We start from the raw sequence: 22,214 nt of genomic DNA, 5'->3' as shown, positions 1-22,214 counted from the left end.
TAAAATAAATAGAGTAATAAATATGTACAAACATATATACATATATACAGGTGTTGTGGGGAAGGGAAGGAGGTAAGATGAGGGGGATGGAGAGGGGGACGAGGGGGAGAGGAAGGAAGGGGCTCAGTCTTGGAAGGCCTCCTGGAGGAGGTGAGCTCTCAGTAGGGCCTTGAAGGGAGGAAGAGAGCTAGCTTGGCGGATGGGCAGAGGGAGGGCATTCCAGGCCCGGGGGATGACGTGGGCCGGGGGTCGATGGCGGGACAGGCGAGAACGAGGCACGGTGAGGAGATTAGCGGCAGAGGAGCGGAGGGTGTGGGCTGGGTTGTAGAAGGAGAGAAGGGAGGTGAGGTAGGAGGGGGCAAGGTGATGGAGAGCCTTGAAGCCCAGGGTGAGGAGTTTCTGCCTGATGTGCAGATTGATTGGTAGCCACTTGGTAGCTGCACCCTCTCTCACACTCCTCCAGCCTCTAGTCAAGTAGTTCTTTCTTCCTGGGGTCTGCCTCTGATCACTCCTGCTGCAGCCTCAGCCCATTTCCTCCTGTCTGGCCCCAGATCCTGGATGGGACTAATTTTCCTCCCCTGGCTTCAAGGCAAAGAAGAAGGGTGGGGACAGAAGGGGTAGGGAGAGAGAGGCAGCGTCAGGAGCAGGGGAAGAGAGCGGATCCCAGAGGTCTGGGTCTCCATCTTCCTCTGCAGAGCTCCAGGGGGAATCCCTCCTCCTTAAAGTCCCTTACTCCACCTTCTAAACTGCAGCCAGAGGGAGTCGGGTCAGAATCAGGGAAGAATGTCCAGACTGGAAGAGTTTTTAACATATTGCCACAGGCTAGACAGAAAGACTTCTATGAGGTGTTCTCTTTTAAAACAAAGTGGGAGAGATTTTCATCTGTCTCAGGGTGTGTGCGCGTGTTTGTGCGCCCCTGTTTAGGGGCGGGGTGCTGGACAAAGTGACCTTTCAAGGTGCTTGAAGGCAGGGGAGAAGTGAGTCCTGAGTGCCCTCTGTGGGGGCAGCTGTGGACTGGGCACTTAGTGAGGAGTGGGGCATAGGAAGAGACCAGCCAATCGCTTCCCTTCAGGGGCTGCCTCTATGACACGGGAGAAAGGACACACACACACACACACACACACACACACACAAACACAGAGCCACACACACACACACATACCATCCTGGACACTGGAGGAGGGACGAAAGGTCATAAAACCCGAGGACAGAATTGGCAGAACAATTTAAACATCCGATTCATTCATTCATTCATTCATTCATTCATTCATTCATTCAATCGTATTTATTGAGCGCTTACTGTGTGCAGAGCACTGTACTAAGCGCTTGGGAAGTACAAGTCGGCAACATATAGAGATGGTCCCTACCCAACAACGGGCTCACGGTCTAGAAGGGGGAGACAGACAACAAAACAAAACATGTTGACAGGCGTCAAAATCGTCAGAACAAATAGAATTAAAGCTATATGCACATCATTAACAAAATAAATAGAGTAGTAAATATGTTCAAGTAAAATAGAGTAATAAATCTGTACAAATATATATATAAGTGCTGCGGGGAGGGGAAGGAGGTAGGGTGGGGAGATGGGGAGGAGGAGAGGAAAAAGGGGGCTCAGTCTGGGAAGGTCTCTTGGAGTAGGTAAGCTCTCAGTAGGGCTTTGAAGGGAGGAAGAGAGCTAGCTTGGCGGATGTGCGGAGGGAGGGTATTCCAAGCCAGGGGATGGATGTGGGCTGGGGGTCAACGGCGGGACAGGCAAGAATGAGGTACAGTGAGGAGGTGAGCGGCAGCGGAGCAGAGGGTGGACTGGGCTGTGGAAGGAGAGAAGGGAGGTGAGGTAGGAGGGGGCGAGGTGATGGAGAGCCTTGAAGCCGAGAGTGAGGAGTTTTTGCTTGATTCGTAGGTTGACAGGCAGCCACTGGAGATTTTTGAGGAGTGGAGTAACATACCCAGAGCACAATGTATGAGATCATTGACATAAATGGTGGAGTTAGTGATTAAAGTGAGGGGAATCAAGTGGGGGCTCTCCTTGCGGGGGGCTTTACATGTTTGGTCACATTCAGAAAGAGGGCATTCCACCTGTGTGCCCGTGGCCATGGTGTGTGCCCTGCTCCGGGGCAGTGGGAGTTTACTGAGAGGGATGGGTCTCTCAGTGCCATGGCAGGAACAGAAATAGGAGCAGGAAGTAGGAGCAGGGGCAAGAAACAGGGGCAGGGATAAGTAAAGGGGTGAAACGACAGTGGCAGGGGAAGGGGCTGGGGCCCGGGAACAGCGGCAAGGAAAGGGGAGGAGGCCACGGCAGTCACTGCGAAGAGAACCAAGAAACCTCCTTTCTGCTTTCTATTCCTCATTCCTCCTCCGTCTCCCTTCACCACCACTCGCTGATCCCCAAACAGAAAGGAAGGGCGCTGAAGCTCAGACTTCCTCTCCAGGGTGGGAGCAGCTGGAGCGGGGCGGGCCCCGGCCTTCCTCCCCACCTAGGTTGTCCGGGGCAGTGGGGCCACAGGGTGGGGACAGAAGAGGGCCGCGGCAGGAGGTGGGCCTGGGCCTCAGAGCCAGGGCTGGTTCCCGAGCCTGTGGCACCCCGTGTGGGGGGCGTTTCAGCAGCCCGGGGAGCTACTGGCTGTGTGTGGGCAGCAGGTCCGTGGGGAGATGGAGCTCGGCGAAGAAGAGTTCAGTTACCTGGAAGGTAGGGCCCCAACTCCTTCCTGTGCAGGGGGTGGGCGTGGAGGTCAGAAAGGGTCCTTGGGCTGCAGGTGCAGGGCAGGGGGCTGTCTGGGTTGGGAAACAACACATACATGCACACCCACAGACATACACATACATGCATATGCACGTGCACACACATTCAGGCATGCATACACGCAGATGCCACACACATGCATGTATACGCATGCACAGACTCACACACATGCATGCATATACACAGATACACTCAAACAAGCATGCAAATGTATGTGCAGACTCACAAATGCATGCATGCATGCATACACACAGTCTCATATCCACACATGCATGCATATGCACAGACTGAAACAAGGGCACATACAGAGGCACAGAGCATACATGTATTCATACAGTATCACATACCCCTACACCCACAGAGACACGCATACACACAATAACTTTCATACAGGAACACATACATTTACATACATAGAGACATACACAACCAGGGACCATGAGAAACAGGGACCATGTCTAATTCCCACATGTGCATCCTTTCCCAGTGCTTAGTACAGTGCTCTGCACACTGTGTCCTTAATAAATACTATTCCTACTACTACTACTACAAAGACACACACAAGAATACCCACATTCAAAAGCATACACAGACATAGACATGCACACACACACACACACACACACACACACACACACACACAAGAGCACTATATGTCTCTTTCCTGAGTCTGTCTTTCTTGCCTTTGTTTTTCTGCTGCCTCTCTGTGCTCTGTTTGTCTATCTCTCTCCTCAGAGAGAGGGACTGTGGGTTGGTTCCCTCCCATCTCTTTCCCTCTTCTCAGAACGCCCAGACTGAACTTTATTTGAGTGTCCATTTCTCCTGTGAGACTGTAAGTTTCTTGAGGGTAGGGATAGTGTCCACTTACTCTATTGTACTTTTCCAAGGGCTTTGTGTAGCATTCGGCCAACAGTAGTAGTAAATATCGACCCAGAGTGTAAGGCACCTCACCAGCCCCTCAGTAGTAGTAGTAACAATAAAATAATAATAATAATGGCATTTGTTAAGTGCTTACTATGTGCAAAGCACTGTTCTAAGCACTGGGGAAGATACAAGGTGATCAGTTTGTCCCACGTGGGGCTCACAGGCTTCATCCCCATTTTACAGATGAGGTAACTGAGGCACAGAGAAGTGAAGTGACTTGCCCAAAGTCACACAGCTGACAACTGGCAGGGCCGGAATTTGAACCCATGACCTCTGACTCTCAAGCCCGGGCTCTTTCCATTGAGCCATGCTGTATTGATTGAGTCTACTATGTGCAAAGCACTGTACTTCTCTGGGCCTCAGTTCCCTCATCTGTAAAATGGGGATGAAGACTGTGAGCCCCATGTGGGACAATCTGATTACCTTGTATCTACCCCAGCGCTTAGAACAGTGCTTTGCACATAGTAAGCGCTTAACAAATACCAAGATTATTATTAATATTATTACTAAGGCCTGGGAGAAAGGACACAGGTGGGAATTAAACATGGTCCCTGTCCTTTGGGGGTCTCACAAGTCAGCTAGTGATTGCAGGGTGGCGGAGGAGGTCCACAGTGTCAAAGGCAGCTGAAAGATCCAGGAGGATTAGGATGGAGGAGAACAGAGTCCCAAGGTTGTCACTGGCTGAGAAGTCTGGGCTGGTGACTCCAGTTTTCTCTGCAGGCTGCAGGTCACTGGGGTGACCAGCCCAGCATGACCGGATCGGGGAGTGACCACCATTCTCTGGCCGGGGCAGAGATCTCGGGACTGTTTCCCATGGGATTAGAGAATGGTATTTATGGTACTGGAGAAGCAGTGTGGCCTAGCGGATAGAACTTGGGCCTGGCAATCAGAAGGTCCTGGGCTCTAATCCCGGCTCTGCCACTTGTCTGCTGTGGGATCTTGGACAAGTCATTTCACTTCCCTGTGCCTCAGTTCCCTCATCTGTAAAATGGGGATGAAGACTGAGTGCTTACGTTGGATGTGTCCAACCTGATTATCTTGTATTATTATCAGCATTTAGAACAGTGCCTGGCGCATAGTAAGTGTTGAACAAATACCATTATTACTGTTATTGTTGAGGGTTTATGATGAGCGAAGCACACTGTAAGAGCTTAATAAATACCACTGATTGATTGATTAGGGTCCGTGTGTCCCAGAGGTCAGGGCCAAGGGTGGGTTACACTCATTCCTGGCCGGGAGTCTGACTGAGTCTCCCGAGTGAAGACCCGATGTCAAGGAGGGAGGCAGACCACCTCAGCCTCCCAGAGCCCAACCTCAACCTCTACCAGTGTGGCTCAGTGGAAAGAGCATGGGCTTTGGAGTCAGAGGTCATGGGTTCAAATCCCGGCTGTGCCAACTGTCAGCTGTGTGACTTTGGGCAAGTCACTTAACTTCTCTGTGCCTAAGTTCCCTCATCAGCAAAATGGGGATTAAAACTGTGAGCCTCCCGTGGGACAAGCTATCTCCCCAGTGCTTAGAACAGTGCTTTGCACATAGTAAGCACTTAACAAATACCATCATTGTTACTATTATTATTACCTTCCTCACCTCCAGCCCGGCCCCTGGCCTCCCTGCCCTGGGGCCAGGCTCCACTGGGCTGCAAGGTAGGAGAGCTGGGGATTCCCACAACCTGCAGCCCCCCCATCTCAGGGGATAGAAGCTGTCAGAGACCAAAGGCTAGAGTAAACACACCCACCCATTTAAAGAAGGTCCAGCTGGGAGGCTCCCTAAACCCAACTCCCACCCACAGAGCCCTGCTGAACCTCTGGCCCATTCCCACACCTGTCTCACCCTCTGCAGAACCTTGGCCTGCAGTGTCAGTCAATCCATCAATGACACTGAGCGAGTGTGCACAGTGTGCAGAGCACTGTACTAAGCACTTGGAGGAGTACAACAGACATGACCCCTTACAATCTACTGAGGGGGGCGGGGGGGGGAAACCCACACAAAAATTACAGATAGGAGAAAGTAATCGAGGGTAAAGATTGTATACATAGGTGATCCAGGAGTTTTTCAGCAACCAAGTGCTTAGGTGAGGCAGAAGTACCAAACCGGCAAAAACAGGGTTGGGACGGAGATGAGTGATTAATCAGGGAAGGTCACCTTAAGGAAGCATGGTTTTCTGAAGGGCTCTGAAGAGCCACTGGTCTGTTGGATGTGAAGGGGGAGGGGGAGCTCCAAGAAGAGGGAGGATGTGAGAAAGGTCAGCTATAGGAGAGAGACGAATGAGGTTAGCTTGAAAGGAACAAAAAGTGCAACTGGGGTGTACTGTGGTAAGAGAGTGGATGACCAGGAGTAGGAAGCAGCATAGCCTATTGGCAAGAGAACGGGCTTGCGAATCAGAGGTTGTGGGCTCTAATCCCGGCTCTGCCGCTTGTCTGCTGGGTGACCTTGGGCAAGTTACTTCACTTCTCTGGGCCTCATTTCCCTCGTCTGTAAAATGGGGATGAAGACTGTCAGCCTCATGTGGGTCAGGGACTGCATCCAATGTGATTACCTTGTATCTGGCCCAGCGCTTAGTACAGTGCTTGGCACACAGTAAGCGCTTAACAAATGCTATCATTATTGTTATTAAGAGCTGGCTGAGTGCCTTAAAGCCAATGGTAATGATTTCAGCTTGACGCAGAGAGGAAAAGGAAATCTTTGAAGGACTGCGGGAAGAGGGGAGATGTGTAATAATAATAATAATAATAATAATAATAATAAGCACTTACTATGTGCAAGACACTGTTCTAAGTGCTGGGGAGGATACAAGGTGATCAGGTTGTCCCGGTGGGGCTCACAGCCTTAATTCCCATTTTACAGATGAGGTAACTGAGGCACAGAGAAGTTAAGTGACTTGCCTCATCACACAGCTGACAATCAGTGGAGCTGGAATTTGAACCCATGACCTCTGACTCCCAAGCTCTTTCCACTGAGCCATGCTGCTTCTCAGAATGATGTTTAGAAAGATGATCTGGGAAGTAGAGTGAAGTATTCACTGGAGAGGGGAGAAGCTGAAATGTTTCTGTTTGTTGTATATTGTACTCTCACAAGTGCTTAGTATAGTGCTTTGCACAAAATAAGCGCTCAGTAAATACGACTGAATGGAAAGGACCAATAGGATTTGATGACACACTCAATTTGGTGAGGAACAGAGGATAATGCCAAGGTTACCAGCTCCAGAGATGAAGAGGGTTGTGGTCCTACCTACAGTTATGGGAAAATGAGGCAGAGGAGAGGGTTTCGAGGAAGATGAGTTCAGTTTTGGATTTGTTGAACTTGTACCATAGAGAGATCCTGGAGGCAGAAGAAGATAGATTGCAGGGAAGGAGAGAAGTCAGGGCTGGTAGTGTAATGTCCAAAAAGGTGGTAGATTAAGCTGGAGGAGTGGATGAGGTCCCCGAGGGAGGGCATGCAATTAAAAAGTGAGTTTTGAGGTACCCACATAGTAGGTGGCAGAGCAGGAGCCAGAGAAAGACACTGAGAAGGAGCAGCTCGTGAGGTAGAAGGAGCAGGAAAGCTAAGGTAAGATGGGGTTTCCAGCAGAGATGGTCCACAGTGTCAAAGGCAGCTGAGAGGTCAGGGAGGACTAGGACAGAGTAGAGTCTGTTAGATTTGGTGAGGAGGGGGGTGTCACTGATTACCTTGGAAGTAAAATGGTCTCAGTGGAGTTGGGGGTTGGGGGCTCTCCCACTGTCTGCCTCCCCTTGCCTTTAGCACAGTAGTAGTAATAGGAATAATGATAATTATGGTATTTGGTAAATGCTTACTATGGTCTAGTACTGTGGCAGATGCAAGACAATCAGGCCAGACAGACTTCCTGCTTCACATGGGGGTCACAATCCGAGTAGGAGAGAGAACAGGCATTGAATCCGCATTTCTCAGATGAGGAAACTGAAGCCTAGAGAAGAGAGGTGACTTGCCGAAGGTCACACAGCAGACAAGTGGCAGAGCAGGGTTTAGAACTCAGGTCATCTGACTCCGTAGCCCCTGCTCTTTCCACTAGGCTTCAATCCAGCCCACTTAGGAAAGCACCCAAAGGGAAGGCTGGGGGATGGTTTTTTTTGGGGGGGGGGGTCCTTGTCCCCCCACCCCTCTCTCCCTCTCAGCCATAATAGAGAACAGCGGCAGCAGTGACGGTGAATCCTCAGAGGATGAAGATGCCAAAGACCAATGTGCTCAGGTCAGTCCAGATGGGGTAAGGCGACCCCTCAGGGGACACTCTGCCTGACTCCCAACGGCCCTGAGGGTCATTTTTATGGAGAGTAATTCCTAAAGAGCACACACACACACACACACACACACACCACATGCCATAGAGTTACTTGAGCCAGGTGGGTTAATCTGGGAAGGTTTTCTGCAGGAGGTAGAGCACACGGACTCTTTTCCTGCTGCCTGAGAATGACTGAAACTGAGAACTAGGGAGCTTGTGTTTCTGTATGTATCACAAGTGAAGAATGTATCACAAGCAATAGAGCAGGTTCTAACAGAAGGTTCTATTAGAATAGTGATAGAAGGTTCTAATCCCAGCTTGGCCACTTTTCTGCTGTGTGACCTTGGGCAAGTCACTTCACTTCTCTGTGCCTCAAGTTACCTCATCTGTAAAATGGGGATTGAGACTGTGAGCCCCACGTGGGACAGGGACTGTGTCCAATCCTATTTGCTTGTACCCACCCCGGTGCTTAGTATAGTGCCTGGCATTCATTTTACATTTAATGAATACCACAATTATTATTATTATTAAATAAATTGGGCTCCCCATCCCCCAGAGGCATGCTCAAATCTGGAAACTAAGGCCCAAACAGATTAAGCCCCTTCCCCACCCAGACCACATCACACCACACATGAGGGCTTGCAGATTCACAGATCCTCACAGCCCCAGGACAGAGATGGGCAGAGGTGGGCAGAACCTTCTCCCTAGCCCTCAGTGCAGCCTTATTTCTCCCCAGTGTCAGAGGTTGTTATTAGTCCCAACCAATACTAATGCTGAAGTTTCTCACCTTAAAGTTTCCCCCACCCCACCCTCCTTCCTTGCTTTCTCTTCCAGAAGCCTATCCACATCCCTCTGGGGGTGGGATATGATAAGCGCTTACTACAGTGCTCTGCACACAGTAAGCGCTCAATAAATGCGATTGATGATGGAGGAAGGGGTACAATGGCTGACTGGGGAAGCAGCAGGGATTCCGGGGTGGTGGAGATAGGGCTGCTTATCATTCCCCCCTGAGATGGAGTCTCCAGGCCAGGAGCTGGGTCTCGTCTCTCTGGGGAGGAGAGTGGGGAGTGATGGAAGGTATGCACAGCCCTGTACTAAGCACTCGGGAGAGTACACTATAACAATAAACAGATACATTCCATGTCCACAACGAGCTTATAGGCTGATGGGAGAAAGTCGTTAATATAAATAAATTGGCCACCAGAAATCTGGGGCAATGGAATGGTCAAATAAAAGGTTGGGGGTTGGGGTCAAGGAGGGGAAGAGGAAAGGAAGGAAGGAAGAAAGGGAAGGGTAAAGAGGGGTGAGGGGATCCTTTCCAAAATCTCTCCCTCTCCTTATGGGTGGCCCCGACCACCCATAAGGGATCCATGGCTGACCAGGGCGGGAGGGGGTGATTCCAGGGTGGTGCTGACCACTCTCCTCTTAGATGGATTCTCTGGGCCAGGAGCCAGGCTTCATCACTCCGTGGGGGGGTGGGGGGGGAGTTTTAGGGATGGGGGTGATGGAGGAAGGGGTCCAAGGCTGACCGGGGAGGTGTGTGGGGATCCAGGGAGGTGGAGACAAGACTGCCAACCATTTCCCTTGCAGCTGGAGTCTCCAGGCCAGGAGCAGGATAGCATGCTGAATGAGTTTGAACATGGTGAGTGATCCAAAGTCTCCCTCCCTTCCTCCCATGCTCCCCAATACTCCCACCTAAGGAGAGCCAAGTGCTGGGACTCGCGCCAATCTATTAATCAGTGGTACTTCTTGAGTGCTTACCGTGAGCAGAGCCCTGTACGAAGCACTTGGGAGAGCACTGTACAACAGAGTTTGTAGACACACTCTCTGCCCACCAGGAGTTTACAGTCTAGAAGGAGAGACAGATGCTGTAATAAATGCAGATATGAACATGAAGGCTGTGGGGCTGAAGGTGGGGTGAATATCAAATGCTCGAAGGGAACAGATCCAAGTGCATAGGGGAGGCAGAAGGGAGTGGGAGGAGGGGAAATGAAGATTAGTTGGGGAAGGTGTCTCGAAGTAGATGTGATTTCAGAAAAGACTTTGAAGGTGGAAAGGGTGGTGGTCTGTCAGATATGAAGTGGGAGGGAATTCCAGGGCAGAGGCAGGACATGGCGGAGAGGTCGGCAGTGAGGTACAGTGAGTAGATTGGCATTAAAGGAGCCAAGTAAGCATGTTGGGTTCAGTTAGGAAATCAGCCAAGGGTCCCTGGCATCTGAGAGAAGGCAAAGCCGGGAAACACAGGGGACAAGGGTCAGCAACCCCCAGACCCAGAAATCCCCCCACACCTCCCACCGATCTCAGCAAGGTTTCTGGCAGCATTACTGGGAGCACATTCCCAGCCCTACCCCAGAGGCGGCTGCATTTTTCCATCCATGTCATCCCCCAGCCTCCCGGGCCCTGCTGGAAGAGCTCTCCAACCTGGAGGCTGAGTTCGAAATTGAGAAGTCCTGCCGGCAACAAGCCGAGGTCTATGCCGCAAAGGTAAACGAGTCTCGTGCCACTGGCCACTCCTGTACCCCTTGGAGCAACCCACACATTCTAGATCCACCTCCAGGGCCCCCGATTCTGCCCCGCACCCAGCCCTCTCCTCCACCCTCCACCAGGTGAGCCAGGAGAACAAGCAGTTGAAGAGGATCAGTGTGGCTCTCCTCCCTCACCTAGATCCCCAGCACCTGCAGATTGTGAGCCAGGAGGAGGGGCTCCCCGAGGACCCCATCCCCCATCCCGCCCAGAAGCAGGTACAAGGTGAGTGGCAGGGCTGAGCTCCGGAGAGCAGGGATTGAGGAGGGGGTGAAGATGACGGGGGAGGGAGCCTGCCCCCACCCCCATACTCCTTCAGACCACTGAATGGGCACCGCCCCTGCCCTCTGGGAGTTACCCTTCTGAGTGGGGAGACAGGGCCCCTGCCCATCCTGACAATCTGTGCTGTGGCAGGAAAGAAAAGAGGGGTGGAGTTGTCGATTTGTTCTTCCGAAGCGCTTAGTACAGTGTTCTGTACACAGTAAGTGCTCAATAGATACGATTGAATGAATGAATGAATGAGTGGAGAGAGAGGGAAAGATGCCAGCAGCTTGGAGAGTTGAGGGGAGAGAAGGATGGGGAAGCAGTGTGACCTAGTGGAAAGAGCCCAGGCCTTGGGCTCTAATCCTGGGCTTTGATCTCAACTCTGCTGCTTGCTTGCTGTGTGACCCTGGGTACTTGAGTTCTCCATGTCTCAGTTTCCTCACACGTAAAATGGGAATTAAAGATCTGCTCCCTCTCTGTCTTGGATTGTGAGCCCCTTTTGAGATGGACACTGTTTCCTGCCTAATACTAATAATTATGGTATTGGTTAAGCATTTACTATGTGCCAAACACTGTTCTAAGCAGTAGGGGAAATATAAAGTTATCAGTTTGGACACAGTCTCTGATCCACATGAGGTTCACAGTCGAGTAGGAGGGAGCAGGATTTAAGCCCTATTTTACAGATGAGCGAACTGAGGCACAGAGCAGTTAAGTAACTTGCCCAAGCTCACCCGGCAGACCAAGAACAGGGATTAGAACCCAGGGCCTCTGATTCCCAGGCTCATGCTCTTTCCACTAGAACAGTCCTTTGCACATAGTAAGCGCTTAACAAGTACTAATTATCATTATTAATTCTCTTACTCGATTATCTTGTATCCACTGCAAGCACTCGGTGCATAATAAGCACTTAACAAATACCATTATTATTATTATCAGGGTGACACAGGCTTCCTACAGGGGTGAGCTGCAGTGATTTTCAAGGAAGGGGGTAGAAGGGGCCCAAATTGTCTCGGTCAGCCCTTTGGGATCACCAAGGGAAGAGTGGATAGAGAGCTAGAGAAGGGTCTTGGGAAGGGGGAGGTGACCTGGGATGATGGGGGAGGGGAGGTGTTCCATTTGTGCTTCCTTGGGATTTGTGGTTTGGTGAGAAATTTCCTCTTTTTCCTGAAAAGGGAAGTTACCGTTTCTCTTTCTTAAGAGCTGCAGACCAAGGTGTCCACCCTCCTGGGAGAGAAGAAGGACTTAACCCTTCAAGTGCAGGAGCTGCAGAACCAACTGAGGAAGAAGGAAGATCAGGTCACAGCCAGGCCCACTCCCTTCTGTCTCCCCTTCCTCCCCTACCCAATAAACTGATTAATCAGTGGTATTTATTGAGGGCTTTCTGTGTGCAGAGCAGTATCCTAAGTACTTGGGAATCCCTCAAGGTTCAGTTCTAAGTCCCCTTCTATTCTTCATCTTCACCCACACAGTAAGTGTTAAATAAATTCCACTGATAGATAATAATAATAATAATGGTATTTGTTAGGCACTTACCACGTGCCAGGCACTGTACTAAGCACTGGGTTGGATACAAGCAAACTGGGTTGGACACAGTCCCTGCCCCATGTGGGGCTCATAGCCTCAATCGCCATTTTCCAGATGAAGTAAGCAGAGAAGTGAAGTGTCTTGCCCAAGATCACAAATCAGACAAGTGGAGGAGTCTGGATTAGAACTCATGACCTTCTGCCTCCCAGACTCATGCTCTATTCACTATGCCATGCTACAACAGATTGAAAAGTACATTCCCCACTCTCCCTCTGCAGAGGAACTGGGCCATCAGGCTGTGTGACCCTAGAATCACCAGGCAACCTCTCTGGGCTTTGGCTGGCTCCCTCTATCAGGGGTTATAGCTGTGTCCCTAGACTCTTCCGAGAAGACTATGGGGGTAGTTGGGAGGGTGGGAATCTTGACCTGGAGAAAGGAAGTAAAAGTAGGGTGCCAGGTCTCTAGGTGGGCAAATCTCCTGACAGTGCCTTACTGAAACTGTAATAAGGCTAAGAAGAAAGAAACACCCTCTCCTTCCCCAGTTCAAACTGACTCCTCGTCAGGGCAAAGAGAGAGGACCTCCCCTCCAAAAATGCTTGGTAGTTGTGTGACTGAAGGGTCTTGTTGGGCTCCATGTCTATGTGGGGGCTATATCTAGGTGTTTGTGTGGGAGTAGGTGAGAGTGCCTGGGTGAGTTTGTCCATTTGTATATTATGTGTGTGGGTCAGTCTGGTAATACGCAGTCTGGTGATATGCCTATCAGTGTCTGTCCAATTGTGTGGCACGCAGGGGGAGGCTGACTCTAGACTCAGTGTCTGTCTGAGCCGTACCCTCCCTGCCTCCCACCTTCCCTCCTCCAGATCCTAGAGGAGCAGCTGGAGAAAAGCTCCCTGAAGCTGGCCATGGAACGTAGCCAGAAGACCCTATGGAAGCTGAAACGAGGTGAGAAAAGCTCCAGCCTGCACCACGTCTGGCTCTCCCCACTTCCTGGCCCCCATCTAGTGGGTCACCGTCACCTCGGGGTCCCGGCCCCCATTGCAGGGGCGCTCCCTGAGCTCCTGGCACGTTTTGAGGGCATCCCACAGAGCGTTGTGTCAGCCCGTGTGAGGCCGGGGCCCTTTTCAAAACTGGCATGTTCCCAAACACGGGCGCCGCCTCCGAGCCGTGGGACTCAGCCTCGGGAACTAAAGCGGAGGGAGCCTGGTGCTGAAAATCAAACCACCGGACAGAAAAGCCTTAGGACAGTGCTATGCACATGGTAAGCACTCAAGAAGTACGATTGAATGATAAAGCCAAGTCTGCGCAGGACAGGGGTAGGACTGGCTGGAAACCAGACTGTCTGGTATAAAGCTGGGCTGATGGCCATCCAACCCTCACTCAACAGGAGTGATACCCTCACCCTCCTGAATCCTGCCCCGAGAACGGTCTGTGGCCCCCAAACCGGACACTGGGCCCTATCCTTTCCTCAGGGGGTATACTGCAGCAGGAGGACTTGAGGGTAGATAACAAGGGGACCTTCCTGTCCCTGTCCCCACCCTGCCCACAACAAGTCTAGAAGGGGAGACAGACATTAATATAAATAAATAAATGACAGATATGGACATGTGCTGTGGGGCTGGGAGCAGGGGTGAATAAAGGGAGCAAGTCAGGACCATGCAGGAGGGAGCAGAGAAGAGGAATGGAGAGCTTACGGAAGGCCCCTCAGAGGAGATATGCCTTCAGTAAGGCTTTGAAGGAGTGGAGTGTCGTTGTCTGTTGGATATGATCGTAATAATATGCCATCGTTATTATTATTATTATTAATAACAATAATAATGGCATTTATTAAGTGCTTACTATGTGCAAAGCACTGTTGTAAGCACCAGGGAGGTTACAAGGTGATCAGGTTGTCCCACGGGAGGCTCACAGTCTTAATCCCCATTTTACAGATGAGGTAACTGAGGCACAGAGAAGTGAAGTGACTTGCCCAAAGTCACACAGCTGACAATTGCTGGAGCCAGGATTTGAACCACATCTAAAAATATCTTAAAATATAATAAAAATAATAATACTGCCATCTTAAAATAAACCACAGACAGGGGAAGCAGCAGAGTATAAGGACTGGAACAGAAGTGCTGTGGGCTGGGGGTGGGATGAGGATCAAACTAGTCTGTGGGTACCGAGCTGAACGATGCAGAATGGAGGGAGAATGGGGTGGGAAAATCAAAGGTTAGTCAGGGAGACTTCTTGGAGGAGATGTGATTTTAGTAGGGCTTTGAGAATGGGGAGAGCAGCGATCTACCTGAGGTGGAGTGAGTTTCAAGAAGTAAGAAATTCTGGAGAAGCTGGGATTTTAGCAGGGTTTAGCAGATGGGAAGAGGGGAGAATGGTGATCTATTAGGTATGGAGCAGGAGGGAATTCCAAGACAGGGGAAGGATGCAGGCAAGAGATTGACAGTGAGACAGGCAACACTGAGGCGTAGTGAGCAAGGTTGGCATTAGAGGAGAATTGTCTGTTGTTTTGTTTTATACACACACTTCTCCTCCACATTAACTCTCTTCAGTTTCACTTTTCAGTTTCTGGCTGGGGGCTGGGTCACAACTGGGCTGGTTAGTACAGTGCTCTGCACATAGTAATCGCTCAATAAATATGATTGAATGAACCCTCCTGGTGCCCAGGGGGTGGGGTGGGGGCAACAGGGCCCATCTCCTCCCACCTCCCTTTCCTCCTAACCCCCGCCCCCAGCCAAGCCAGCTGACCTCAGCTGACCCCTGCCTGCCCTCCCTCCCTCCCTCTTTCCGTGGCCTCACCCGTGGCGCAGCGTCCCACATGGCCATACAGGAGTGCAGTGAGGTGAAGCAGCAACTGGAGGTGGAACAAGATCTTCGCCAGCACGCAGAGGTCTTCGCCCACCAGGTGCCACCGCTGGGTGCTGGGTGGGCGGAGGGGGTCCGGAGGGAATGCGGGGTCGTGCCCTCCGTTGGCCATCCTGGGACGTGCTACCCTGGCAGACCTCCAGCCTGCCACACATAATAATACTAATAGCAATAACTGTGGTTTTTGTCAAGCGCGTATTACGTGCCAGGCACTGTAGTAAGAGCTGGAGTGGCTACAAGCAAATTGTGTTGGACACAGTCCCTGTCCCACGTGGGGTTCACAGTCTCAATCCCCATTTTACAGATGAGGTAATTGAGGCACAGAGAAGTTAAGTAATTTGCCCAAGGTCACAGCAGACAAGTAACAGAGCCAGGATTAGGACCCATGGCCTTCTCACTCCCAGGCCCATGGTCTATCCACTACACTGTGTGTGTGTGCGTGTGTGTTTGCCTGTTTGTGAGAGCGAGCACACACTAAAGCCTCAGGGAACACACGGGACAAGGGCTGAGGTAAGGGGTTACAGATCTGGGTGTACTTGTGGCTGTTGCGTAGCTAGGAGTTTTTGTGTTTGCAAAGGATTAGGTGGGGGTTTCTGCCTGTGAATGTGGTACGTATGACCCGTAGGTCTGCTTGCATGTTTGAGTGTTTAGTCTGTCTGAGTGTGTGTGTGTGTGTGTGTTGCGGGGAGTGGTTTCTTTGAGCCGCCTCACCCAAACCCCTCCACCTCGGGATTGCCAGTCAGTCCCTCTGCTCCCCAGCCCTCAGCACGGGTGGGCCACTTGGATCCTGCTGCCCCCTCCCCATTTTCCAGGGAGAAAAGACTGTGGGTTCTGGCCCAGCCTGGCTCCCAGGGGAAGTGGTAGGACATCCATGCTTCAGGGGGCCCCACAGGGCTGGTGCCCTGGGGCCACCTCAGCTCTGGGAGTCGAAGAACTCACAAGTGGGAACCCCAATCCAGCCTGAGGCTCCGTTCAACCACACTGCTTCCCTGGAGGCCCCCCAACCAGACTCCCCCAGAGCTCTTACCTCCCCCTCCCCACACCAAGTGTAGATGTTTGGAGAGACTGCGCAGCCTAACAGAAAGAACCGTGCCCAGGCATCGGAAGACCTGAGTTCTAATCCCAGATCCTCCACTTGCCTCCTGTGTGACCTTGAGAAAGTTACTTAACTTCTCTGGGCCCTCACCTGTCAGATGGGACTGCGAGCCCCCTGTGGGGCAGGGACTACGTCCGAGCTGATTATCCTGTGCCTAGCACAGCGCTGGGCACATAGTGCACGCTTGACAAAAACCATCATCATTGGTATTAGATGCTGGTAAAGCAGAAGGAGGCAAACCGGCAGAGTGCCATCCTGCTGCAGGGCACGGCACCTGGCGCCCAGCTCCTGGCAGCCCTGGAGGAGGTGGCAACCCTCACCCGGACCCTGGAGGAAGTCAGGCAGCAGCACAAAGAACAAGTGAGCACTGGCCCGATGGGGGGCTGGGGAAGATCATTCTTGATCTTATTAATAAAAATAATAACGTTAGCATTTGTTAAACACTATATGCCAAGCACTGTTCTAAGTGCTGGGATAGATGCAAGCTAATCAGGTTGGACACAGTCCCTGTCCCACATGGGGCCCACAGTCTTAATCCCCATTTTACAGATGGGGTAACAGGCACAGAGAAGTGAAGTGATTTGTCCAAGGTCACACAGCAGACAAATGGCAGAGCTGAAGTTAGATCCCAGGCCCTTCTGACTCCCAAGCCCATGCTCTATCCACTGAACCAGGCTGCTTATCAGATTTGCACCCTCTATCCACCCCTCCCTCAGCCCCACAGGATTTATGCACATATCTGTGATTTATTTACTTCTATTATTGTTTGTCTCCCCCATAGACTGTGGGCAGGGAACATGCCTACCAACTCTGTTATATTGTACTTTCCCAAGCGCTTAGTACAGTGCCCTGCATGCAGAAAGCACTCGATAAATACGACTGATCGATTGGGGTACAGGTCTGGGAATTCCACTCAATCAATCAATCAATCAATCGTATTTATTGAGCGCTTCCTGTGTGCAGAGCACTGTACTAAGCGCTTGGGAAGTACAAGTTGGCAACATACAGAGACAGTCCCTATCCAACAGTGGGCTCACAGTCTAGAAGGGGGAGACAGAGAACAAAACCAAACATATTAAAATAAAATAAATAGAATAGATATGTACAAGTAAAATAAATAAATAGAGTAATAAATACGTACAAGCATAGATACATATATACAGGTGCTGTGGGGAAGGGAAGGAGGTAAGGCCGGGGGAATGGAGAGGGGGTGGAGGGGGAGAGGAAGGAGGGGGCTCAGTCTGGGAAGGCCTCCTGGAGGAGGTGAGCTCTTAGTAGGGCCTTGAAGGGAGGAAGAGAGCTAGCTTGGCGGATGTGGGGAGGGAGGACATTCCAGGCCCGGGGGACGACGTGGGCCGGGGGTCGACGGCGGGACAGGCGAGAACGAGGCACGGTGAGGAGATTAGCGGCAGAGGAGCGGAGGGTGCGGGCTGGGCTGTAGAAAGAAGGGAGGTGAGGTTGGAGGGGGCGAGGTGATGGAGAGCCTTGAACCCGAGGGTGAGGAGTTTCTGCCTGATGTGTAGGTTGATTGGTAGCCACTGGAGATTGTTGAGGAGGGGAGTAACATGCCCAGAGCGTTTCTGGACAAAGACAATCTGGGCAGCGGCATGAAGTATGGATTGAAGCGGGGAGAGACAGGAGGTTGGGAGATCAGAGAGAAGGCTGATAGAGTAGTCCAGACGGGATAGGATGAGAGCATGAACGAGCAGGGTAGTGGTTTGGATGGAGAGGAAAGGGCGGATCTTGGCAATGTTGCAGAGCTGAGACCGGCAGGTTTTGGTGACGGCTTGGATGTGAGGGGTGAAAGAGAGAGCGGAGTCGAGGATGACACCAAGGTTGCGGGCATGTGAGACGGGAAGGATGGTAGTGCCGTCAACAGTGATCCTGTTGGGAAAGTCAGGGAGAGGGCAGGATTTGGGAGGAAAGACAAGGAGTTCAGTCTTGGACATGTTGAGTTTTAGGTGGCGGGCAGACATCCAGATTGAGATGTCCTGAAGGCAAGAGGAGATGCGAGCCTGGAGGGAAGGGGAGAGAGCAGGGGCAGAGATGTAGATTTGGGTGTCATCAGCGTAGAGATGACACTCCTGTGCATTGGACTCGGTTCCCTGTCTTCCGGGAGTCAACTTGAACCGGAGCCCATGCCCATAGTGCCCCCAACCTCTCAAAGCAGGGCCCTGGACCACAGGACAGATGTCGCATCAGGATTTGGCGGGGGCAGGGAGGGAGAGGAGTCTGCAGGATGGGAATGGGGCAGTGAGGCTGTGCAGAGAAAACGGGGCAAACACAACCAATATGGGATCTTTCCAACCCTACCGGGAAGCTCTCTGATCCAATCAGAGACTCCGGGGGAGCAGTCTGGGAGTCCAGCCTGGACAGTTGGAGGGTAGGGATCTGGGTAGTTACTTCATCCTAAGGGGACCCAAGCTGGGAAAGCAGTATTTCCCCAGGACCCCCTGCCCCAGATCTGAGCCTGGCTTCTTCCCCTGGCCGCCTCCCCCAGGAGCATCTCCTGAAACTGGACCTGCAGGCCCGGCCGGGCCCGGGAGCACTGGAGGCCTTGAGTGAGGAGCTGAGGGCTGCCCGAGAGGAGACCTGCCGGCTGGGGAAGAGGCTGCAGGAAGCGGAGGAGCGGAATGCCCGGCTGGAGGCCGAAGGCGGGTAGTCCCCCTAGGGCCACCCACCCCAAGATCAGACCTGGCCCTCTGGACCAGACTCCTGTGTTGGTTATTGTGGGGGGACCACCTATCCTGAAAGGTCAAGACTCACCCTTGGCCCCCTGCCCCTGGTAGGGGGGCGGGGGCCTGGGGGGTGTGGGTCCCGGTCCCCTGCAGGCCCTGGACTGGGGAATCTGTTTGCAGTTGGCATCCTGGGTCAGCAGAGGAAGTGCGCTGCAGCCTCGACCCCTGAATCGGAGGGGAACCCTGCCCCCGCCTCATCCCTCCCATCACCGCCCCCCCCACCGCCCCCTCCACCACCTCCCCCACCCTCTACATCCCCACTGGAGTAAGTATCACCGGTGTGCCCTCTGTCTGGAGCCATGTCAGGGGGTGATGGGGATGGGCATGTGCCGGGTGAAGAGAGGAGCTTGGGGAGGCTTAGAGGGGGACGGGCTGGGGAGGGGGCCTGTCCAGAGTGGGTGGGTGAGGCGCGGTGGTGAGCAACCTCAGAATAAGTAAAATGAACACTCCAACCTTCCAGGACTGAGCTCTCAGCCTTGAGCGGGGACCATCAGGGGCTCGGGAGGGAAAGAAGAAATCAGTACTAACCGTGACAGTGGGAGAGAAAAATGGACAGGGGAGAACTGCCCGGCCCCATTCAATCCCACCCCCACCCATCGTTTCCTTTGGGGAGTCTCTGGCCTGCACCCCTCCCTGACTACCTCGCTCTTGGGCCCCTCCGCACCATCGAAGACCCAAAAAGATCCAGAAGTCTTCTCTGATTACCCCAACTTTCTCAGTCATGCTCTTCCTTCAGCCTTTGTGGCTCTATACATTTGATATTTCTTGGTTGGCGAGTGGCAGGTCTTCCTGTCTACTCCCCTGTTCTCAGCTCTGCTGTCTCCATCCCTCTCTGGCCTCTGCGGTCTGCTCCCCCGGGTAAGCTGTGAGCGGTGCCCCCGAGGACCTAAACTGTAACATTCCCCAAGTCCCTGGGCCTCACGGCTCACACCCACGGGCTCCGTCTGCTCTGGTGCTTCTGATCCACCTCGGGGACTGGGACCGAGACCTGGTTTCTGGAGGTAGTTGGCTAATGGGGAGGGAAGTGCTGCCCCTTGAACCCAATCCCTGAGCCGGAAACCTTGCTTCCCCTTCCCCACCAGCCCACTGCAGGCTCTGAGGGAGAAGAGGAGTGTGCTGAGGACTGGGCTGGGTAAGCTTGGGGTAGGACTGAGCAGGGAGTGGACACGAGGCACGGAAAGCTGGGGAAAGGGAGGACTGAGCTTATCACTCAGCTGGGGCAGTCTTGGGGAGGGTGATCAATGGGGATGGCATTGGGCGGGGGGCAGCACAGACACAGGTAGAGGGCAGCATGAGGGATGGTCAGGGGGCAGCATGAGGGATTGTCAGGGGGCAGCACCGGGTTGGGGGGCAACATGTCAGGTGGTATCAGCTCGAGGGGAAGAAGAAGCACAAGGGCAGCGCAGGGCAGCACGCGGCGGCTCCCTCCCGCCACCATTTCGTGGTCACCCTACTCTACCCCCTCTGACCACCCCCTCGGCCTTGGTCCTCCACCCCCGCCCAGCTGCCTCCAGCTCTGCACCCTCTCTGGAGGACATGAAGGCCCTGGCCGTGCAGGAGATGATGAGCAGAATCAAACGCGGGGTGGTCCTGCGACCCATGACTAAGGAGCGGCCAACCACCAGCCAGGTAACCTCGCCCTACCCTCTCCTTCTTGGCCCTACCCCTGCCCCCATCCCCCAAGGAGGACATGCTTTGCTGAAGAGGATGTGGAGGTGGGCATTCCGGGAGAGGGCCGTGGCCCTGTGTTGGTTTGTGGGAAGAGGAGAACTGGCTCGCCCCAAAGGTGACCCTCTCTCTCGCCCAGGACAGTAGCAAGCGCAGAAGCAATGCTGTGAGTGAGCTGCAGAATGTCCTGGTGAGTACCGCCTCAGACAAGTACAACACACTACCCTAAGCACCACAGAGACCAAACCCACATTCCCTGCCCACTTGTCTGCCTGGCTGTCTGCAGGGAGCTCACACTCTCCTGGGGCAGACTTCAAAATGTTGACGTGTCGAGGGAGCAGAGAAAAGGGCAAGGGTCAAATCTGGAGGAGGGAGGGGAGTAAGGACCCTGCACCATACAGTGAGAACCAGCTGCTATCTGACTATATTGGCCCATGGCTTGGGGAAGGTGAAGGAACCCCCTTGGGCCACCTCCCCCCACCCCCCGTGTATCCTCAAGGGGTGGGGGGGTCCCTCACCCCAGGCCCGCCCTCCGCTTCCAGGCAATGGGGCGGAGGCCACTGAGAAGTGGCAGCAGGAGACGGGGCAGCCAGAAGGGCCAGGACACGCAGCTGAGTGCCATCCTGCAGAGACGCCGGCGACTGGTGGATGTGTCAGGAGAAGGGCCGGCCGGGGATGGCGGAGGTGTGTGACGGGCAGAGGGGTGGGGCGGCTGGGGGACGGGAGACCAGTCAAGCGCTTGGTCGAAGGGCCGGCTTCCCCGGCTCTTCGGCCCAGTGCCTGGAGCTGACCGGAGTCCATCCCCCCAGGAGTCAGGGAGGAACGAGGACCGGTCCCTAGCCCATTGGGCTCAGAGAAGGTCCCGGCAGAAAGTGTCCGGCTCAGACAGAGGACAGGGGCTCTGGAGAGGGACATCCCCCGCCTGCGCGGGGCAAGGACCTGGTGCCGCTCAGAGCTGCGGTAAGAAAGCTGGGCCAAAGAGTCAGGTTGTCCCTTGCCCACCTGGGGGAAGGACGTCCCTCAGCCGGCAATTAGCATCCAGGGGCCCAGTGACCCCAAACGCTAAGGGGACTCAGCCTTGGGTCCCTTAAGTAAAGCCCTGCGTGGGCTGACCTCCCTGTGGGGTGGGAAGAGAGGAGGAGGAGGAGGAGGAGGAGGAGGATGACGATGACAGTCTGCGTGCTGCCGAGGGGGGTTTCTGGAATGTTCTGGTTGAGCGTGCCCATGTTAAGTGATGTTCTAGTCTTCCCTTCCCCTGGCTCTGGGCAATTCTCCCGGTGACCTGGTTCTGGAGGGGAGAATCTGACTCCCCCACCTCCCATTTTTCTCTCTAGCTTGAAGGGCGCCAGCAGCCTAGAGAAAGATAGGTCTGGTGATGCCTGACCAGCCTGAAGTTGCGACTTCTGTGACCTGACCCTGACAGCCAGAAGCCCAGGGCCCGGAGAGGGGCTCGGTGCTGGCTCTCTTGGATTTCCGACCTCCCCGCCCCCTCCTTCTTCCCCCCACCCCCACCGCCTCACCTGCCACACCACCCCTGGCTTGCTGCATTTTGGAGCTGGGCCCCCAACTACAGACCAGCCCATCCAGGGCCCTCAAGCAACCAGGCAAGGTGGGAGCTTGAGCACAGCTTCCTGTTGGACCCCACCA

General features: G+C 53.3%; 1 protein-coding gene across 1 annotated transcript; it reads left to right on the top strand.

The window, feature by feature from the left end:
• Positions 1 to 2,566: 2,566 nt before the first annotated feature.
• LOC119927334 (shootin-1-like) lies at positions 2,567 to 21,983 on the top strand. The gene is made up of 17 exons (XM_038745941.1): positions 2,567 to 2,686; positions 7,795 to 7,868; positions 9,489 to 9,540; positions 10,288 to 10,382; positions 10,505 to 10,646; positions 11,884 to 11,981; positions 13,070 to 13,151; positions 15,011 to 15,105; positions 16,375 to 16,521; positions 18,662 to 18,815; positions 19,020 to 19,164; positions 19,982 to 20,031; positions 20,404 to 20,528; positions 20,707 to 20,757; positions 21,110 to 21,251; positions 21,377 to 21,527; positions 21,902 to 21,983. Exons 1-17 carry the CDS (start codon positions 2,650 to 2,652, stop codon positions 21,948 to 21,950), a joined length of 1,689 nt encoding a protein of 562 aa, XP_038601869.1. The 5' UTR covers positions 2,567 to 2,649; the 3' UTR covers positions 21,951 to 21,983.
• The last annotated feature ends 231 nt before the right edge of the window (positions 21,984 to 22,214 follow it).

The sequence above is a fragment of the Tachyglossus aculeatus genome, chromosome 4 (genome assembly GCF_015852505.1).
Source record: "Tachyglossus aculeatus isolate mTacAcu1 chromosome 4, mTacAcu1.pri, whole genome shotgun sequence".
NCBI classification, from domain to species: Eukaryota; Metazoa; Chordata; class Mammalia; order Monotremata; family Tachyglossidae; genus Tachyglossus; species Tachyglossus aculeatus.
The sequence above is the reverse complement of the archived record's forward strand: the minus strand, read 5'-3'. Positions and strand labels throughout refer to the sequence as shown.